This window comes from Pseudomassariella vexata (genome assembly GCF_002105095.1).
Source record: "Pseudomassariella vexata strain CBS 129021 chromosome Unknown BCR38scaffold_6, whole genome shotgun sequence".
NCBI lineage: Eukaryota > Fungi > Ascomycota > Sordariomycetes > Amphisphaeriales > Pseudomassariaceae > Pseudomassariella > Pseudomassariella vexata.
Window position 1 is genome coordinate 2464693 of NW_024467961.1, and position 14078 is coordinate 2478770.

At 49.3% G+C, this 14078-nt stretch overlaps 5 protein-coding genes across 5 annotated transcripts; 3 read left to right on the forward strand and 2 right to left on the reverse strand.

Annotated features, from left to right (window-relative positions):
• Positions 1–1103: 1103 nt before the first annotated feature.
• BCR38DRAFT_409167 (uncharacterized protein) lies at positions 1104–1643 on the reverse strand (the record flags this gene model as incomplete). Its single annotated transcript, XM_040858347.1, has 2 exons — positions 1104–1303; positions 1511–1643. 2 exons carry the CDS (start codon positions 1641–1643, stop codon positions 1104–1106), a joined length of 333 nt encoding a protein of 110 aa, XP_040716627.1.
• Positions 1644–5066: 3423 nt separating this feature from the next.
• BCR38DRAFT_409168 (uncharacterized protein) lies at positions 5067–6238 on the reverse strand (the record flags this gene model as incomplete). The annotated part of the gene is made up of 2 exons (XM_040858348.1): positions 5067–5322; positions 5397–6238. The coding sequence occupies 2 exons, from the start codon at positions 6236–6238 to the stop codon at positions 5067–5069; spliced, it is 1098 nt and encodes a 365-aa protein (XP_040716628.1).
• An 874-nt stretch (positions 6239–7112) lies between these two features.
• On the forward strand, positions 7113–9339 carry BCR38DRAFT_523922 (uncharacterized protein; the record flags this gene model as incomplete). The annotated part of the gene is made up of 1 exon (XM_040865276.1): positions 7113–9339. One exon carries the CDS (start codon positions 7113–7115, stop codon positions 9033–9035), a length of 1923 nt encoding a protein of 640 aa, XP_040716629.1. The 3' UTR covers positions 9036–9339.
• A 147-nt stretch (positions 9340–9486) lies between these two features.
• Positions 9487–10629, forward strand: BCR38DRAFT_432898 (uncharacterized protein). The gene is made up of 2 exons (XM_040860214.1): positions 9487–10013; positions 10078–10629. The coding sequence occupies exons 1-2, from the start codon at positions 9795–9797 to the stop codon at positions 10402–10404; spliced, it is 546 nt and encodes a 181-aa protein (XP_040716630.1). The 5' UTR covers positions 9487–9794; the 3' UTR covers positions 10405–10629.
• A 228-nt stretch (positions 10630–10857) lies between these two features.
• BCR38DRAFT_432900 (chaperone DnaJ) lies at positions 10858–13067 on the forward strand. The gene is made up of 4 exons (XM_040860215.1): positions 10858–11223; positions 11280–11678; positions 11717–12516; positions 12568–13067. The coding sequence occupies exons 1-4, from the start codon at positions 11035–11037 to the stop codon at positions 12755–12757; spliced, it is 1578 nt and encodes a 525-aa protein (XP_040716631.1). The 5' UTR covers positions 10858–11034; the 3' UTR covers positions 12758–13067.
• The last annotated feature ends 1011 nt before the right edge of the window (positions 13068–14078 follow it).

Here is a 14078-nt window from a genome sequence, read left to right on the forward strand (position 1 = left end):
ATATAATCCGCACCTATTTTTCAGAAGATCCCCTCCGGCTGAACGGACTTTTTGCCAGGGCAGCAACGGGCGTTGCCTGGATGCAGCAGCCAGTCAAGCTGAGCCGAACAAGATCATGCGCGGTGGGCGGCAGCTGTGAAATTGAGAGTATAGAAAAGTTGACGACTGAAAATGGTTTATACCAGGTCTCGGCGTATTGACAAGAACGGGTGATGTTGTGCCGATGAGCCAAAGTCAAAATCTGGGGATGTGGGAGGAGAATAGAATTCAAGTGACGGGGCAGACGGAGTGTGGGGGTCGTCTTGGGTCTTATGGCAGGCACCACCTTGGCAGATTTCCGGGGTGCCGTTTTCAATGAGAGAAAGGAACATCGGGAGAGCCGCTTGACAACGATGGGCTGGGGGGGCATCGAAATTTGCCTGCCCAGATGAGAACTGTCTTCTAAGCTGTCTAGTCCCGAGGAAAGACCAAAATTGCCTCCCGCCTGCGTCGTACTCCCGATGTACCCTCTGGACAGAGAATAGTGCAGATTTACAACCAAGGATCAAGACCAGAATGACCCATGGGAACAAGCCGTTGTGGCTTGCTTTTTTAATATCGCAGGCGTTTGGTCTCAATAGACGTAGGATCGGCGGTAGGTCTGGCTGCGTTGCTGCCACACTTTTACCAGCTACTAATAATAATATAGCCCGCAAGCCCGTACTTACGACCTAGGTGCATCGCGTCGAAACTGTAGAGGAGGCGAGTTATGCGGGCTGCTTGACAAGTGTCGACTCCTTTACAGATGTGAATGCATCGACACAGACGGCCCTCGCATTCCGATCCCAAGTGGGATTCGTCGACGTGATCATGAACGGCCAGGCCCAGGGTTTGGACATCAGGCATGCGGGAGGGTGGAGGCGGTGGGTTACAAGGGATTCAACCCTGGAATATGTCAATCAACCCAGCAATGTGGAATTCCGCAACCTCAAGGGGTTCTGCGATAGTGGAATCTGCCCTCGGGACAACATGTATTGGAATCATGCGGGGGCTCCCTCGGAACCTGCCTGCCGGATCAAATCATCTGTTGATAACATCATTCTCAAGGGCCGCATCTCACTTCGTCATGCGTCGTCGAGTTTGTGGAGCGCATTCTGGTTTGGCACTGGACAAGATGCGCCCCATCCTAGGTAAGAGTTCCCAATTCCACTTGCGACGGCCAGCGCCGGACTTGCAAAGGGTGGGGCCAAATCGAGGAGGGGCAGACTGGCCCCCTGTTCATTGCAGCTGCTGCATCGCGCAAGTCCATTGAAGTACATGACACCTGTGAAAAGCAAAGGTATTTATCAGTTGCATTCTTTACAACTGCTCTACTATTGATAATATTGATGGAAATGCAAGGGCAGATACTGCGTCTCCCACCGACAAATTCGGGGAACTCTAGGACCGAACGGTCCTGCTATTAGACCTAGTAGCTTGAGACAAGGATCAACCGTACGGCCTGCACGGAATGGTGTTTAGATGTACTTACGTATGTCGGAGAAGTATGGGGACTGGCATCGGAGAAGATGATTGGCTCGCATCCAGTTTTTGGTGTCTGGGGGAGGAGCCTGGGGTCCAGTTTGCACGGAGATGTGCTTGCCAAGACCGGGCATCTGGACCATGACGCTACTAGTCGAGCACATCTAAAAGGGCAAGGCACAAGCATTACGCTAAATAGATCCCTCCTTCAAATTTGCGAGACAGGGCAATTTATTGGTAACCAGTAGCGATGGTTCGAAATTGCCGCAGCCTCGCAATACAGAATTCAAACCTAAGTAGCTGTCGAACCTCGTTGAGCGGCCTTCGAGGCAAGCCTGTTATGTTGAAGGGCGTCGTCGGCCACTTCCAACCGTCCATTGTAACATCAGTCGGTTCCAGGCGGCTGACACGCAAGCGACCGGGGCAGGTTCTGAAAATGCTTACAGCTGGCGACTATATTACTATCAAGAACCGGATTTGTCAGTTCTTGGTTTGACCATCAGGATACGCCGTATCAACTATAAGCCGATTATGAAGAAATCGACGCCAGACTCATGCCTATCCATCTAGCGCGAGATCTGCATCGGAGTTTGCGTAAACAATGGGGAATGAAATTCGATACGGGACTGCCAAAGAAGCCGTGTCCTCCCTCATGAAACCAGGAGCCAAGGCAGCTAAACTTGACACGCATGAGATGCATAACCAGAAATGAGACCAAAAATATTCCGTGTTGCAGTAGCTTGAAATAGTCTGTGTTGCACGCTGGCTGCGACAATCTCGCATCTTCATGCCAAACTAATGATCATCGTCAACAGGGCGTCAGATTTGTTCTGGAAGAACCATCCCAACCATTGTCAGCCAAGTCAGCTAAGATGCCGCCTATTACCTACGTGGACGGCATGGGAGCCCGGTCTTTTGGCACCTGACCACTGGAATAAGTGGGGTGGGTGCTGATTTGTCCCGAAGATTTCTCTATTCAGGACTCAAAAAAGCACAAATGTGCTGGAGAACTTAAAGCCACATGCATCCTGGCTGCACTGGCTGCAACATGCGATCTGCAAGTCGATAAAAATGATAGGACAAGGTAGGCAAGAGCGCAGGTTATACAAAGAAAAACTGATGCACATCTCACCACACCTGATTAACCGGTCAGCTACAACTAGCGACACAAGAAGAAGCATGTTATTGTTCTTTTCCACTCATCTTCACCAATTTATGTTATCATCTTAAAATGTTGTCAAATTCTCCACGAGACATGCGCTTCAGAGAGTTCAATAATACCAGCTGGTGGCATGTGTGATGATGATGGGCTCACCACTGATGGAGACACAGACAAGAACGCCGAGGTGACCGGAGGCTATCTAACATAGGCAGAAACGGCGACGTATATAACCGGTGAGAGTCACCATCATGGAAAGTTTTGGTTTCAAGTACTTACTTGGCTATGTATTTTGTTTTCAATGTTTTGTCTGGTAGTGTGCCAACCCCACAGACAAAACCACCATGTCATGTAAGAACCTTCCGGATATGGTAGAGATCCACAAAATCGGGGCGGAGAGCTTGGCTTACCCCAGCCCCTTTTTTCACCAACTGTTAAAGCACGTATCGCATACAAGTCCCATGTAGTAGCGTGCCATTGGTGTTGTGGCTTTAGACTCCGAGCGGCCCAGCCGCACAGGTTTTGTCGAGAGTTTTTATGCAATCAAATCTTTCAAGTGCATGGTAAACAAAATCTGTAACCGAGAGTCGAGGAAGAACCGCCACGTTTTGACATCGTGGGAATTTTTGAGTTTAACCCCCACGATCCCACGTCCTGGTCCCATAACTTTGGCTGCTGGGGCCCGGCCCGGTCCGGGTTCGGTGGACCGTCCGATGTCCTCCGGACGGGAGCCCGCATACTCTACCGTCCCCGCCGACATCCGCTCGGTTATAATCATAAACCACAGGCCGATTGGAATCATCGTACAAGACGGAACAGTAAATGCGCTTGTCGGATCTGAAAGACTGGGGAAATACGGCCAGGAACTTTCCACTCATGGATCTGCGTCATTCGCATTGTCAATAGATGGAACTTCAGTGATATATAACTAATAATGATATATAATTGTTTACTCGTTCCTTTCTAGATGCTGCGAGTCATGTGTCCATTTCCCATGCATTTCCGCGAGGCATATGCCTGCCATTTATATGCATGCTTGGGATGTCTTCCGGACCAAATCATGAGATATGCCATGTCCGGTGTCGAGTGCGCGTGTACGTCAAAGAGACTGGGCCAGCATGACGAAAGCCAAGTCATCAATGGCTAACATTGTACCTGTATTTATGTGCCGTATTGATTGTGTGAAGCTTGATATCATCGGAGAGAGCATCTCGATACTTAGTCTGGGTGGACCAGTTGTAGTCGAGAATCCGGACCTAGTATTAGCACGAAATAGTTCAAATGGTAGAGTAGTTTATAAATATAAATGAGTATGAAGACATACAGGCATGACATAAGGTCTTGCATACTCAGAGAAAACTCACATGTAAGAATCTAGGTGGGGTTAGATCCACGTGTCCATGTGTAGTAGTCTCCAAGCAATATTTTCGCGAGACGAAAAAATCGTATGAAACCACGAAGTGTATGCAGTATGGACATAGCATATCTTGAACATGTTTCAGTTATGACTTTTTACCCACACGTATTGTGTATCATTCACTGAAAATCTAGATTTCGATCTCCCCAAGGTCACAGCTGTAGCTTCTACGGCGCTCGATAAATGCATCTTACATAGGATGGTCTGGTCTACATCTACCTAAGTTTCCTGCTTGTCTTTCGTTAGCCGATTTTCAAATGTTCCACCTCTGTAAAACTCCAGATAGACTCGTGTTCGAAAGATATCGAGTAGCCGGCCAATATTCTGATTCCTTTGACTTGTGGTATTTTGCCCATAGGGATAAATTGCCAGCTAATTTCGTTTTCGTGGAACATAACGAATTAATGCTTTGTAAATACGTCGTATGAGTATTTCTCATTAGCCGCAACCATCCCTAAGATGACGAACTCGAAGGGTTGCGGACTCTCGGAGACGAAATCGGTCCGAACGTCGGGAGGGCATGGCTGGAGAAATTCACATCACATATGTGCTAAGAGACTGGAACCAGAATAGGCATTCCAAGCAGGAGGATGGGGTTAGAGGGTGTTGCAGGTACGGTGGACAACTGTCATCCAAACTGGCCAGAGTGCTGATTTTCCTAGATATAATATGAGTTCTCAGAGGCGGGTTATTCAACCGAGAAGAGAAGCGATTAACCACCTTCTCTGTCTGTACTCAAATAATAACGCGCGATTATGCATTCTAAGCTAATAAAATCCAATATTGGTCCAATTTCGTTGTCTTTTCAAGCTTGATGACATTTACGGGGTTCCCAGAGTTGAGTTAGTGATTCACAAAGGGGAGGTTTGGATTAGATGATATTCTCTCATTAACCTGTCAAGAGCCACTTCATGATCATCTTATACCTTGAAGAATCCAGGGAGCAACCGTAAAACGTGATTAAACGTGCTTCAGTTGTAATTGATCCATCTAAGCTCCATCCTCGTCACCTGCATCTGCGGGATCAGCATCTTCTGCAGCGTCGTCTTCAGAAGGCGGGTTTAACGCGGCCTCGAGCCTTCTTACGACGTCTACGAAATGCGGGACAAAGAAGTTCGTGTCCGGGCCGTAATCGACCTTACCCCAGCGTATAGCTTCTTTCGCCGACTCCAACCGTATTTCTAAATATTTTGGAACCTTGGTGAGGTCCCAGAGGTGGCGGGATATATCGCTTCTAGTGGCGTGTCTTTGTTTCACAAGGTCAATTTATGTTTCCAGCTGCTAATATCTCAAAAGGGGTATGCCGCAAGGATTTCTTACTCGCAACGCAGTTCGGGTACCCAGTTAAGCTTGTCGTATAATGCCAAACGCTGTTCAGTCTGGTCGAGCATACGTTTGAGACGATCCTGGTCGCCACGAAACTTTCTGACTACTTTGATGCCGTTGATCTCCCCCCCCGTGTCCCTGGAATTTTTCAGTTTTGCGATGTCTACGAGTATCTTCTCGAAAGCATCCGAGTCCACCGTCGGATCATTTCGACAGCATACGGGACACGCGCACTCAAAGCCCCATGCGACCTGTAAATCCGACTTTCGAGATGGGTTGCCTGCCGAGACATAATAGTTCGTGATCTCCTCTCCCTTCACGATGGGACGTGAGGCCCTTATCGTCATGTACTTTTTGTCCTCGAACCTATAGGTCGTATTGGGATAACATGAGTGGTTGATCCGACTGGCAACTATAAACAGGGCTAAGAGGGGTTGGTCTTCGTCATCATCCATCTCCTCGACTTGGATCATGTACGCATTCGTCTGGAAAATATGCAAAAACTTCAAAAACTCATTGTCCTGGCTTTCAGGTAGCCAATCATATTCTTGACGACAGGCCCTCAATGATTCTCTGAAAATGATATCGTAACCGGGAGTCTCGTGTTTCCAGAGGGCCATCACCTGGCTCTGTTTCTCATCTGAGAGGGCGTCAAAGCCTTCCATCAGCTTTTTGGTTTCGGCAGGGTATTTTGTTTGATTGCACGCAAGGATATACTTCTCGCGTAGTATAAGTTCACCAACGGGGATATCACGCGTAGCAACCATCCCCTTGTGCTTCTGCGGAATTTCGCGCACCTCGTAGCAAGTCTCATTTTCGGTTTTTGGGTACTCCATGATGCACGTCGTCTCTCGTCAGTAACAAGGAGAACGAATGAAATAAAGCCTCTCGACGGACACTATAGTGTAAAGTCTGGTATATGGCGCCGCTCTCGAGATAAACTATGCACAGCATGGAAAGTAAAAGCGGTCTTTAGCAATAATTATGTAAAATAAAAGATTTCAAATCTTCATAAGTATTATAAAGGTGGAATGCCACGGGAGTTACGCCGAAAGAGAATCCTAAATGTTCATTAAAGACTCGAGCTAAATGTTAAAGAATATGACTCACTCGTAGCCGGATGCGGATAAGTGGACTGGACTGGGAATCCCTGGGAATCCCGGTATTCACCGTATGAGATAGTTTCTCTAGGAAAATGCTAAGCACTGCAAACAAGTTATATAGCTTGTTGTATCATGCCCCAATGCTAATAGTGTGGAGAATCCATATACATCCTCTTCTTATTGGCAAATACAGTCATTGCATTAATAGCTAACTAGTTTATACTTGACTATCTTGGGCCCGCAAGTTATATTTTATTACAGTATATTGTGTTATACGTAGGGAAAGATACTGTGTTGACAAGTCTACCGTTTTCGTTCTGCTCCTTTGTCATCTTCCATGGAATCCGTCGACGTCGAGATACTTGCGCCACTTTGAGAGATTATATAGGGACGCATTTTAACATATATTCGTTTGCGTGTAAGCTGCTAAATTTGACCTCATCCAGTTCAGCCCAAGAAGATTAACGGTATCCCCTTAAGCCTCCTACTATTTCTTCCCCGCCATCTCTCACAATTCCGACAATATAACCTCGGCCTGACTTGGCAATTGAAGCCATCACTACAAGATCCGAAGAACGCATGCATTAGCTGGCATGATTTCGGAGCAATGGCACACAATCAAGTAACCAGAAAGGCAGATGTTGACTGGGCTGCAATGGTCGATGTCGTCGAGGAGCAACTCACCAACTTCCCAGTAGGGTTCCAGCCTCAAAAATACACTTCTCAGATCCAATATCTGGTTGATGAGGTCTACGGTGATATTATATCACCCCTGAACGCCATCCACGCGCACAATTGCCAGAAACCCTTCAAAAGCCAACCACCAGAGCAGGATGCATGGTGGGATTCTCTTTACGACAGGCTCATCGCCATCTTGCCCATATTTGATAAGCACCTCAGAGACCTGGCTACCGAGAATGAGTCGACAGTGGCTGAGTGGATACCGGTATTGTCCAAACGCTACGACAACCTAGCCCCAATGCCCTATAGCGACGAAGTGAATCAACACGCGCGGGACATGCGATTTTTCCTGTATGACAACAAGATTCCTCCATCGGCGGTATGGCAAAGCGGCCAACTCGTGGCCAATAATGATTTCAAGGAGACGTTCGAGAAATTTTTGGAACTTGGGCACGAGAATCCGCCTGCCCAAGACGCCGCAGTCAAGTCATTGGTGAGAAGATCGCAGTCATTACTTCGTGATGCCCTACAGACCGTACGGCTTCATCATGAGCTTGCAGCACCGCCACCTGCGCTTTTCGACAAGCACAAGAGCCCTACGTATGTTGACCATTCGTGTACCGATCCTGCCTTCTTTTACGGGCTTGAGCAGCGGGCAGGAGCTCTAAACTTGAAGCGTCGCCTCGGGGGCGAGGTCAGTGCGGAAGACTCGGCTAAGGAGAAGCAAGCTCGTGCAGTCAAGACAAAGGGGAAAGAAAAGGCAAAGGCGGGACAGAAACGGTCTGCCTCGAGTCGGTCTGGACGGTCGGCAACCAAGAGAAAAAGGATAGCTGTAAGCCAATCAGAACCCACGGAAGAAGAATGCACCCTGGAGGACGTCGATGCTCTGATCCAGACCCTCCGATATCAAGCCGGCCTCAACAAAGTCAAACCGTCGGCAGGAAATTCCCCTATCATGGAGACGGTTGGGCTTCGGCCGGACACTCTCAAATGCTACAAACGAGCTCTCAGGGATATCATTGATAAGTGCGCGTCATTCTATGCCGAGATGGAGGATGGCTCCAAAGATACTGACTGGCTGCTCGACCGCCTTGAAAAGGAGATAACCGAGACAAGGGACATCATAGAAGAGTATCTAGAGTTCCCAGACGACCAGTATTCCAACAAGCAGTCTCGAATATCTGCTTTTCATGTCAAGTATCTGCGGTCTATGCATCTTAGGGTAGCTATCGCCTCCTCGAGCCAGCGCCAGCACGAATCGTGGGTGAGCATGATAGAAGATTGGGTCCTGTACGAGAGGGCCTGGAACGGGGCCGACGTGCTGGCCCTCAGGCGTAACACCAGAGGCACCCTCAAGAACCGTCAGGCTTACCTGGACCGCATTGCTGACCGGAATACGCACATCGAAGAATGGACTGAGCGTCTTGAGGCGTTGTGCGAGACAGAGACGGAATCGACATCATCATCAGATGACGATAACGAGACCAAACATGATGATAACCGTCTTATTACAACGAAGTACGGCACCTTGGACCCCTACACGCTATATTTACCCAACATATTTTGCCAATGGGGCGGGATACGTCAACGCGAAGCGTACCTTTATGATTACGACCCTGTTACCAACGAAAGGATAGGGTACGACCCGGAGAAATCAGGGCTGACACCCGGTCTTGATGAAGCGTTTGCTGCCGGCGGTCCTCCCGAATATCAGAAGCTGCCAAAGGAGACGGTATATGAAAAGCTACAGTACATGTTCGTCATCACTCACTGGCGCTGTCTCCAAGTCTTGCCTTTGCTGTTGGAATGGTCAAATAGGTTGAGTTGGAGGAACAAGAAGTCCGATTAGTCGCGTATTTTCGTCCTATTATTGAGCATTCATCAACCTAATGCAGCTTTATGGACTCACACAATAAGATACAATAGAGAGCAAGCCTCAATGACTTACCTCGCAGACATTGTTCGTTGACAATCATGCAGTCCACCTGATTTTGTGCCCGGTATTGCATGTTAAACCATTCGGAAGTTTGCCATGTAGTCTACCATATTGTTCTGGAGCTGCTGCAAGCGATGAGTTGCAATTAGCATAATGAGCACTTCATACGCCTCAAGTTCGAATGATTCTAAGAGCTCGGCCTCGTGCCTGCTCATGCTTCGGAAGCAACTTAGAAATTCCGGGAAAAAAGGGACCATACGAGGTACGAAATACCGACCCCACATTTGTAACTGTCAAAATGCAGGGTAGGTCCCACCCTTTGCACCCTTCGAAGCGGGGGTTGGAGAATAAAGAGAACTCAAAGCGCTGATGTCACTGGTCACTCGGTGGCTGTTTCCTCGAGCCCCCGATCAAGAGAATTTCCCATGCGGTCGGATTCTGCGTCTCGCCGCTCTGTGCTGATCTCCTCCCACAGGGCCACACCAATGTATTCTGACTGCCGAATTCTCCTCTTCCAAACTTCCCAGCGTGTGGATTCGCCTGTTCGTTAGCACCCGACATTTATGTATATACGGGAATGTTACTGCATACTTTGGCGTCGTTTCTGTTTAGCTCATCCTTATCACTCTACTCGACATCTTAAGCATTGAAGACATCAACACCACTACTACGATGCCCCCCAAATCCAAGACGAATCACGACGATGCAAAGTCGGAAACTCCGAGCGTCAAGGAGCGCAACGGCCATGGCTCGTATAACCATCACCACTCGAGTGGCAAGCTCCGCCGAGTTGCCAGTTCCACGGGGTCTCAGTTGCGAGACGTAACGTCGATCAACGGCCAGGAGTCGACTGCGACAGCAGCAACAGCGGCGGCAGTGACACAACCGGGGGTACGACCGAACCTCTCCCTCGATGCTCTATCTCATTTTGGCTTACATACATGTGTCCCTACAGCTGCAATGGTCATCGTTTGATCGAGACGTGCTACACGAGTACCGCCGCGAATACCGCCTCGACACGCCGACCGCCTTCTCCAATTCATACCACCAATGGGTGCTCTCAAGACCCGGCGTCGGATTACACTCTCCTACGATGGCTCGAAAGCAAGAGTACAGACGGCAAAGCAAAGAGGACCTCGCCAAAGTGGTCAGAAAACACTTTAATGGAGTCGGCATCCAGGAGAATGACGTCGTTGTTGGTTTCCTTCACAAAGTCAGGTGTCCTGGCGTCATCAAGCCGAGAAGAGACAAGAAAAAACCTCACTCGTCGCCAATGCCATGATATAGTTGATTCTGGGTATACGGAGCTTTGGCTACTTTGTAAATGTTTCATACCATGGCGGTAATGTTGGGGGGCGCCTCGCCGCAATTTTTCTGGCATTGGGAACACGGAGTTTTTGGCGCTACAGGGATCCCTTAGATGGGGATTATGAACTTGAAGAAATCAAGAGCTTCTCCTTTTAATGATATATCATTACGAAATGCGCATCTCCTCGCTTCAACCCCGAATTATATCGTATATGATTGATTACCAACGTATTTCCTACTTTTTGGTTGACATATATATTTTTTGGAGGCGCATTCTGAGTTTCGACATCGGTGGCTGGGCGTTCGACCTGTGCAGCCCGACCCTCCGACGCGGGACGCGTTGAGCGCAGCTATTAGCAAGCACTTTAGCAAGCCCCCTGCAGTTTCGGCTGAATGCCTGAGGCATTCAATTGAGACCGGGGTTCTTGTCATCGTATCAATCTTAGCTCCGCGCCGGTTTCTAGAAAAATTGTGAAGCTTCGATGATAGCATCCAACGTTTGTCTATTCTGGCACTTTCCATGCTATCTTCAGTTCTGATCCGACCCGGCCTATCATGAAGCCCACGTTTTCAAATCCCATATGAGTTATTGTACTGGACGAAGATGAATTCGAGCGTTTTAAACAAGGCCGCACTTCCGTCGCGACTGATTTCCCCCGCCCAAATTACTCGAAGGCAGAGGTTACGGCAAAACATTGGGAAGCGCGAGCCCGACCGAACAATCAGTTCCGTCGCGAGGAGGGCGTCGAAATGTACAGCAAAGTCTGCATCTCCGGCTCTACTACATAGACGGGCAAGTATAACCGATTGCGGCAGCGTTTCAACCCTTGACTAACAAGGCATACATAGCCATTTCACGCAACCCGTACCTCCCTTGCCGTCACGGACCCCTACAAAACACTCGGTGTGGGCAAGTCAGCCTCCGCTGCAGATATCAAGAAAGCGTACTATGGCCTGGCCAAGAAATACCATCCTGATACCAACAAGGACCCAACGTCCAAGGATAAGTTCGGCGAAATCCAGTCCGCCTACGAAATACTCTCGGATCCAAAGAAGAAGGAACAATTCGATCAATTTGGTGCCTCTGGATTCGATCCTAACGGGCAACCTCATCCAGGTGCCGGAGGCCACCCCTTCGGCGGTGGCGGGCATCCATTCTCCGGCTTTGGCGGCGGCCAGGGGGGTTTCGGCGCAAATATCAACTTCGAAGATATCTTCTCTGCTTTCACCGGTGGCGCTGGGGGTTTGGTGGTGGTGGCCGGCGTGCCAGGAACCCCTTTCAACAGGAGATATTAGTTGGGGAGAACATTGAGGTTCAGACCAGCATATCATTCATGGAAGCGGCAAAGGGGACGAACAAAACCATCACCATACATCCTGCCGTGTCATGCAATACGTGTGAGGGAAGTGGCTTGAAGAAAGGCACGAAACGGACGGAGTGCAGGTCATGTGGTGGTTCTGGCACCCAAGTACACTTCATGACTGGCGGATTCCAGATGGCTTCGACGTGCGGTAGCTGCCAGGGCACAGGCCAGACCGTACCTAGGGGGTCTGAATGCAGAAGCTGCGCTGGAGAAGGAGTTGTCAAAGAACGCAAAACGATCACGATCGACATACCGGGAGGGATTGAGGACGGTATGAGACTGAGGGTGGACGGGGAGGGCGATGCTCCTGCCACCGGTCAAGGCGTCGATCCCAAGGCTAGGACGGCCCGAGGAGATCTCTATGTACTCGTTCGGGTGGCGGCTGATGCCAAGTTCAAGCGATCTGGCTCAGACATCCTGTATACGGCGGCCATCCCTTTCACGACAGCCATGCTTGGCGGCCACGTCACGGTTCCCACTCTGGACGGGCAGGTCGACGTCAAAGTCGGCACAGGCACCAATACGGGAGACAAGATGACTCTTGGTGGCATGGGCATGAAGAAACTTGGCGGTCGAAGAGGCGGGTCTGGTGACCTAAAGGTCGAGTTCCGCGTTACGATGCCGAAATATCTCACTTCCAACCAGAGGACCATTCTCGAGATGCTAGCGGACGAGATGGGCGATAAGACGGCGAAACGGATCATGAATGTCAACATGTCTGGGTAAGTGCCCTTTGCAAACCTCGACGAGCGTCCTGCTAAGTTCCAGCCTAGATCCGAAGACAATAATCCCGAATTTCATCAGACCGAGGGCTTCCTCAAGTCTTTGTGGCACAACATAACAAACCACTCTGCTCACCAAAAGCCAGCGGACCAATCCAATAACGACAAGAAGTTAGATGAGAAGGTGGAGAAAAAGCCTGGTGAAGAGCCCAAGAGAGATGCCGGTTCAGGCTCAGGATGAACGTGCACGTTTTTGACTGACTAGGCGCGTTGTGATGCTGTACCGATACGAAAGCGAAAGGTGCAGAACACACCTCTGTGAACATATTCATACCATAGAGAGACATAGAGACTGCATTGCATGAGCCGGTGGTGTTGAGGAAGGGAATCCTCGGGCGTTTGGCAGCAACGGATGAGGGCTAGGAATCTGAGCCTCGATCTCGAACCGGTCCAACTTGTAGAATAGCACGAATCTGAGCCTGAGGGCCACTCTTCTCTACCAATGACAAGTACACATAAATAATCAAAACTGGATACCGATCCGCCTTGAGCAATTATGTATATATATATTTTTTGTAACCACCTCAACTTGATCTCGCATATAATATTCTCATGGCCGCACATGGCCGCAGAATTGGCCAAATGCTGCGATCTACTGCTGACTGCTGAGAACAGTTGCAACAGCGCGCCTGCTGCACCCCAACATCTTGTCTGCTAGTGGGTCAATACTGATTTATTCGGGGGACCCCTCTGGCCGTAACCGCCCCGGAAACATCCCTGTTGTTTCTGGTGAAGAGAATTACATAGTCCAGCCAATGACACCTGATTGAGAGACACCGAGCCTGCTGACTGGACTGTCGCCTGCATAAGTGTGGTTTATTTCTATGATGGTAGTATTTGGGCTGCTGTATGCCCGATCCTCGATGGTCTTGGAAGCAAAGACAACGAGAGATGGGACACGCCAGAAAGGAACAAACTAAATTAGAAGAAGACTGGAAGTTTTGGGGCTGTGTCGTCGCACTGCAGCGCAACTCGACTTGAGTACACGGCCGTGATGGCTTGCGAGCGCTCAACCGACTTGCTGGCATCAAAATGACGGCGTTATCGTGCTTGAGAGATCCTGCGGGCAACACGCCCCTCCAGTGCTGGGACTACAATGCAAATTGACCAATATCAAGCGGTGTCGGCGCGGCGGTGAGATGAGCTTGCGTCGTCTTTTTACCTACTTGTGCAAACCCAATGTCGTCACGTACGGTAACATGGAGATTCGACGGAGTGCCAAGACTGTGATACATTTTAGACCTGCAAGTGGGAACTGTGGCGGACCTTCGACTTGGAGAGGTCAGCAATATAAGAAATCGAAACTGAGGAGTCGAGCACTTTAGATTGACGATAACGGCGACATTCAACTTCGAAAGATGATCTATTGCTATTCGAGTTGCCAGCTATTTTCCGATACTGTCCGATACTGTAGAAAACTCCTTGGTGTTTCTTGCTTGTCTGGAGCAGGGAAGCCGACGATGTTACAGTGTGGCGCACTGACGATAGACTCCGCCTGCCAC